The 6,961-nt window shown below is 40.2% G+C and overlaps 1 protein-coding gene across 4 annotated transcripts; it reads right to left on the bottom strand.

The window, feature by feature from the left end:
* Positions 1-1,143: 1,143 nt before the first annotated feature.
* On the bottom strand, positions 1,144-4,989 carry LOC109908139 (cell division control protein 42 homolog). 4 transcript variants are annotated; one of them, XM_020506643.2, is made up of 6 exons: positions 4,609-4,989; positions 4,013-4,143; positions 3,763-3,835; positions 3,551-3,660; positions 3,149-3,346; positions 1,144-2,451 (listed from the first exon to the last, which is right to left on the bottom strand). In XM_020506643.2, exons 2-6 carry the CDS (start codon positions 4,115-4,117, stop codon positions 2,362-2,364), a joined length of 576 nt encoding a protein of 191 aa, XP_020362232.1. In that variant the 5' UTR covers positions 4,118-4,143; positions 4,609-4,989; the 3' UTR covers positions 1,144-2,361. The 4 variants fall into 4 exon arrangements, with proteins under 4 accessions (XP_020362232.1, XP_020362234.1, XP_031650268.1 ...); XM_020506645.2 differs by having other exon boundaries at positions 1,144-2,901; positions 4,609-4,913; XM_031794408.1 differs by having other exon boundaries at positions 1,144-2,901; positions 4,515-4,614.
* Positions 4,990-6,961: the final 1,972 nt, after the last annotated feature.

Here is a 6,961-nt window from a genome sequence, read left to right as displayed (position 1 = left end):
TCATGAAGGTGATGCATTCTGTCTCCTGGAGATGAACGTACTTTGGTGCGAAAAGTGCAAATCAATCCCAGAACAACAGCAAAGGACAATGTGAAGATGCTGTAGGAAACAGGTACAAAAGTATCTCTATCCATTGTAAAACGAGTCCTATATCGACATTATCTGAAAGTCCGCTCAGCGAGGAAGAAGCTACTGCTCCAAAACCACCATAAAAAAGCCAGATTATGGTTTGCAACTACACATGGGGACAAAGATCATAGTTATTGGTGAAATGTTCTCTGGTCTGATGAAACAAAAATAGAACTGTTTGGCCATAATGACCATCGTTATGTTTGGATGAAAAAGGGGGATGCTTGCAAGCCGAAGAACACCATCCCAACCGTGAAGCACAGGGGTGGCAGCATCATGTTGTGGGGGTGCTTTGCTGCAGGAGGGACTGGTGCACTTCACAAAATAGATGGCACCATGAGGAAGGACAATTATGTGGATATATTGAAGCAACAGCTCAAGACATCAGTCAGGAAGTTAAAGCTTGGTCGCAAATGGGTCTTCCAAAGTTGTGGCAAAATGGCTTAAGGACAACAAAGTCAAGGTATTGGAGTGGCCATCACAAAGCCCTGACCTCAAACCTACAGAAAATTTGTGGGCAGAACTGAAAAAGTGCATGCGCTCTAGGAGGCCTACAAACCTGACTGCGTTACACCAGCTCTGTCAGGAGCTTATTATGGGAAGGTTGTGGAACATTTGACCCAAGTTAAACCATTTAAAGGCAATGCTACCAAATACTGAGTATGTAAACTTCTGACCCACTGGGAATGTGATAAAATAAATAAAACGTGAAATAAATCACTCTATTCTGACATTTCAAATTCTTAAAATAAAGTGATCCTAATTGACCTAAGACAGGGAATTTATACTCGAATTCAATGTCAGGAAATGTGAAAAACTTCGTTAAATGTATTTGGCTATGTAAACTTCCGACTTCAACTGTAGGTGAATTAGACAAGGATTTCATTTTTATTAAAAAGACTGCATGGAGACTTTAAACAAGGCAGGCCGACCAAAGGAAAGAAAGCAAAGTGGACTTGAATGTAAATTTGTATGTACATAACCATCTGACAAAGGACACCTTACGAAACATAGTTAACACTTTTGTAAACGTATTTTATTTGTTAACATGTACAGTATATATTGAGGATACACAGAACATGGTGCACTACCTTACTATATGTATGAATATCATTATTTCAAGTGTTGATATAACGGTTTGTAAAACTAATACTTTTCAATAAAATAATATAATGTAGGCTAATTTGGTTGTACTGCAATCCTGTCGAGATTGCTTCTTATGCCTTTACAATGTTAAATAAATGTAAGTGTACTGTCCTTGTTTCTTCAACTAGTGTGGAGTGAGTGTCATCCTCTATGCCAGGACACTGACAATACAATATACTGAGAGCCCATACTTAAATCAGGGGCATATCAGCACTCCTACTCTTGAGAATGAATCAGAAAAGAATGCACAGTTGAGAATTCTAAACTTTATTTGGTTGATACATTTCAATAAATTCACTTATACTCAAATTGTGACAACGGGAGATGTAAATGTTTGTATAAAACAAAGAAACATCCTGTAAGATTCTGTTCCTGTCAAAGGAGGAACAATCTGTCAACCGAGTAAAATTCTAAAGCAAAAGTCTCATGGTGGTTTTACACTGCAACAATGAGCTGTTTCATTCAGAGCAGTAAAGACTTAAGTGCCTAGAATGCAATAGAATATGTGACATCAGACAAGGCATTTGCTTTAAAAGACAACAAAAAACTACTATACTGCCCTGACAAACATAGCATATGTTGTAACTGGGTTGGCACCAACATATCATTGTTACTACCGACTGTTACAGAATCTATTATCACTTTCCCAATTGAAAGGGGATTTATGTTCACCTCAGGTGTTCATGAAAACATTATATACACCTGAAAAAAGGGAATCATAAAAAATAAAAAAAACTTGGGGAATATTGCCGACAGTATTGAAGGTAAAATTGTTTTGTCCTGTTGTCACTGGTCCCAATCATCAGCTGTGTGTGTCTGTGACCCTTCCACACTTCTGATAAGACTATGCAGCCACCAATCTGTTTAACTGAAAAATACTGAGATGGCTCTAGGAATGATGTGTACTATTACATAAGAGCAAAGGTTCTAGTAGAGATCAATTAAGTTCACACACTACTTTGCAAACATTGTAAAAAATATTTGTGTCAGTTACCAATAGGAGTGAAGTAACGTTGTGCAATAATGGTTTGCTTTTCTCCGAGTAGTGTTGTTGAAATGCTCTAACCAATAGAAGAGAGGAAATGCTCAGAGCAGCACACATTTGCGCCTCTTCTTGGGTTCCGGAGGCTCCAGGGCCGCCAGTATTGCCTCATCAAACACATTCTTTAGTCCTTTCTGCAAACACAAAACATGAATGTACCAAATACATTTTTTACCTTGCAGTGTGCAACCACAACTGGTAATACCATCTTATAAAAGGAAAACAAACTCAGCTGCAGTCTTACGTAAACTTGCCAATTAAGTGCCAAACTGGACATGTTCTCTCCCATAGAAAAATACAGGTTAGCATCCTTGCCATGAAGGCCAAGGTAGTATGGGCTATTATGACTAGGCTAGGCGTAAACAAAATCGACATTGAAATGAAAGAAGTTAATGGGCACGCATTTAAAAAGAGCATCTTGGTTATTTACTTGACAAATAGACATTCCTTTACATTAAAAGACGCAGTAGACGCAAAGCAAATATTTTAAAAGACCGCCGTCAAAACAGACAGCACTTTCTCTGGGTTTCAGGGGGTTCTAGAGCTGCTAGGATAGCTTCATCAAATACATTCTTCAGACCTCGCTATAGAGAGGGAGGAGAAAGAGGGGAATATGACCAGTGTTAGATAGAGGTTAGTTTGCAGACATACAAGAGTAAAGTGCATTCGGATGGGTTTCCAATACTAGGCCACCACTAACACAGAAAGAATGAAGGCAAGACAAGCTTAGCACAAAGACAACACAGACTAGATGCACATTAACATAAGTTGCTATTATGCAAGTCATAACTCTATTCCCTATTTTCTATATGTTTTAGATAGAAGTCTCACCTGTGTTAGGGCAGAGCACTCAACGTATTTGACTGCTTTCAGGTCACGGGCGAGCTTCTCAGCTGTCTCAGGGCTGATGGGCTTCTGTTTGTTCTTGGCCAGCTTCTCTACTGTGGAAGGGTCATCTCTCAGGTCTATCTGAGTTCCAACCAGCAGGAATGGTGTCTTCGGACAGTGGTGAGTGATTTCAGGTACCCACTGCAAGAGAGAGGAAACATTATTTTCAAACAATCAGAAAAGTTAGTCCATCAGAATGTGTCATAACTAGCATCTTCCCCATCATTTCACATGTTACCAATTTAACATTCCATTTAACCTACTAGAAATAATGTAGAATTTAGTCAATATTCCTTTATTAAAACATGTGCATTGTATGCGTCAAGGGCTTGGCATTGTACTCACCTTTTCTTTAACATTCTCAAATGAAGAGGGTGAAACACTAGAGAAACAAACTAGGAAAACATCAGTCTGGGGATAGCTCAAAGGCCGTAACCGGTCATAATCCTCCTGACCTAAGGAAACAGATAACGTGTTGATTAAATGTGAATAGCATTCAACCAAAAATATGATCTATTCAAATTGTGAACATGTCCTTGAAAAGGATCCACTCTTACCCGCAGTATCAAATAATCCTAGGGTGTAAGGTTCACCTCCAATCATGACAGTTACTGCATAGTTATCAAACACCTGTGATGAGAAAATGAAAAGAATGAGATATCCTGTCCTGTTCCATGATTATTCTGAATGGTAATTATTGAGAACAAGCTAAGTCTCTTTAAAGCATGTGAAACACGAGAATGAGACACCTAACTCTGGTGATCAATAATGACTGAGATAAACCCAATGTATAGAAGATACACATACTGTTGGTACATATTCAGAGGGGAATTTGTTGGTTGTGTATGAAATCAAAAGGCAGGTTTTTCCCACCGCTCCATCTCCAACCACAACACATTTAATCGTCTGCATATTTGTGTTCTCTGTTTACTGTATGTCTGAAAGAGAAAAGACATTAAACAAAACAAAAAAAAAGTTCCGCATAAGTTAGCTACAAGACTTCAGACGAATGGCAGGGAAGACGTATCCAGTAGTAGCTGGTTGTATGCTACGAACGTTAGCTAGCTAACGTCTGAAACTGGTTTCCTATGTGGCTAGCAAGCCAGGTCTAAATGAAGAAGTTGTAGCAACAACCAACTAAATACTCAATAGAAATCTATGACAAAAGATAACTAGCTACAATAGATACTTTGCTCTAACTAATTTAAACTGACGTAGCTAATGTTTGCTAGCTATCTGGGTTGGTGTTCGCAGATCTCATTCTCAATTTCATATTCATTTTATTTGTTACTAACGATGAATGACACACCTATAGCTAAAACACCTTCATGAACGGCGTTGGTATCATTTCAATTGTTACCCTATTGATGATGATAACATGTAATTCGAAAGATTTCCCTTACCTCTTCTTCTTGTGCGTTTCCGGCAGACTAGACGCTGTATTGCTGCCGGTCTCAGATCGGAGGGAGAATTACACATTTAAATATCTAATAGCCTATCAACTGTAGGTGCAGGCTGGTGCAAAAGACCGACAACAGTTTCCTATCTATTTTGTCTCTGCCTGTCATTTGAGCCCAAGATTGTTACAAGCAAAAATCCAGTTACACCCAACTCGCAGAAAAGTGTCCTCAGCAATATTTTTGATTTAACTAGGCAAGTCAGTTAAGAACAAATTATTATTTACAATGACGGCCTACACCATCCAAACTCAGACGACACTGGAGCAATTGTGCACCACCCTATGGAACTCCCAATCACAGCCAGATGTGACTCAGCCTGGATTCGAAACAGGGACTGTAGTGACGCCTCTTATACTAAGATGCAATGTCTTAGACTGCTGCGCCACTCATCAATATAACAGGGCATGCTTCACAGTCTACCTCTTCACATGCCTTACACTTCTCATCTGGGTGTTTCCCCACTAACAATAACCCACTTCCCAATCCACAATGACCCAACCTCAGCCTTGTCAACAGAACCTCATCCCTCCTTTCACTCCACACATACCTACTGACCTTCCTCGCAGAATTCTGGATAGAATCCCCCATTCACGTTCCCACTCCTGTGTCAACCAGTCTGCTATGATGCTTCTACATTCCCCTTAATGGGAACCCCACATATATCTCCTACCTCTTCAGAGCTTTCTTCACAACCTTATCCACTGCCTCATTTCCCCCTACCCCAGCATGAGCTGGGATCCACAGAAAACGTACCTTACACTAGTGATTGGTCGTTCACAAACTAATGGCTCTTTTTGAACTGATCTTTTTGGTTAAAGTGGGGAGCTGTATCGCGTCGGTGAAATATTTTCATTCTGCTGGTTTGCATTCTGCTTCTACTGCTTTTTGAGCTCAAAACAATGTTTTTCTGCAGTTACGTTACAAAAGAATTATCTAAAGAGGGTGTATCCTCACTGCAGAAAGAAATTGTAGGGCGAGCTCATCAATCTGGTCCACCCTGATTTTCTACAGTGCATAAAAAAACGTAGGAGTTGTGCTGTCCCTGCGGTGATCTCGCAATTACTGGTGGTGGTGGTGCATGTACAGTGCCTTGCGAAAGTATTCGGCCCCCTTGAACTTTGCGACCTTTTGCCACATTTCAGGCTTCAAACATAAAGATATAAACTGTATTTTTTTGTGAAGAATCAACAACAAGTGGGACACAATCATGAAGTGGAACGACATTTATTGGATATTTAAACTTTTTTAACAAATCAAAAACTGAAAAATTGGGCGTGCAAAATTATTCAGCCCCCTTAAGTTAATACTTTGTTGCGCCACCTTTTGCTGCGATTACAGCTGTAAGTCGCTTGGGGTATGTCTCTATCAGTTTTGCACATCGAGAGACTGAACTTTTTCCCATTCCTCCTTGCAAAACAGCTCGAGCTCAGTGAGGTTGGATGGAGAGCAATTGTGAACAGCAGTTTTCAGTTCTTTCCACAGATTCTCGATTGGATTCAGGTCTGGACTTTGACTTGGCCATTCTAACACCTGGATATGTTTATTTTTGAACCATTCCATTGTAGATTTTGCTTTATGTTTTGGATCATTGTCTTGTTGGAAGACAAATCTCCGTCCCAGTCTCAGGTCTTTTGCAGACTCCATCAGGTTTTCTTCCAGAATGGTCCTGTATTTGGCTCCATCCATCTTCCCATCAATTTTAACCATCTTCCCTGTCCCTGCTGAAGAAAAGCTGGCCCAAACCATGATGCTGCCACCACCATGTTTGACAGTGGGGATGGTGTTCAGGGTGATGAGCTGTGTTGCTTTTACGCCAAACATAACGTTTTGCATTGTTGCCAAAAAGTTAAATTTTGGTTTCATCTGACCAGAGCACCTTCTTCCACATGTTTGGTGTGTCTCCCAGGTGGCTTGTGGCAAACTTTAAACGACACTTTTTATGGATATCTTTAAGAAATGGCTTTCTTCTTGCCACTCTTCCATAAAGGCCAGATTTGTGCAATATACGACTGATTGTTGTCCCATGGACAGAGTCTCCCACCTCAGCTGTAGATCTCTGCAGTTCATCCAGAGTGATCATGGGCCTCTTGGCTGCATCTCTGATCAGTCTTCTCCTTGTATGAGCTGAAAGTTTAGAGGGACGGCCAGGTCTTGGTAGATTTGCAGTGGTCTGATACTCCTTCCATTTCAATATTATCGTTTGCACAGTGCTCCTTGGGATGTTTAAAGCTTGGGAAATCTTTTTGTATCCAAATCCGGCTTTAAACTTCTTCACAACAGTATCTCGGACCTGCCT

This window comes from Oncorhynchus kisutch, linkage group LG17 (assembly GCF_002021735.2).
Source record: "Oncorhynchus kisutch isolate 150728-3 linkage group LG17, Okis_V2, whole genome shotgun sequence".
Classification (NCBI taxonomy): domain Eukaryota; kingdom Metazoa; phylum Chordata; class Actinopteri; order Salmoniformes; family Salmonidae; genus Oncorhynchus; species Oncorhynchus kisutch.
Note: the sequence above shows the minus strand (reverse complement) of the source record. Positions and strands in the feature narration are given on the sequence as shown.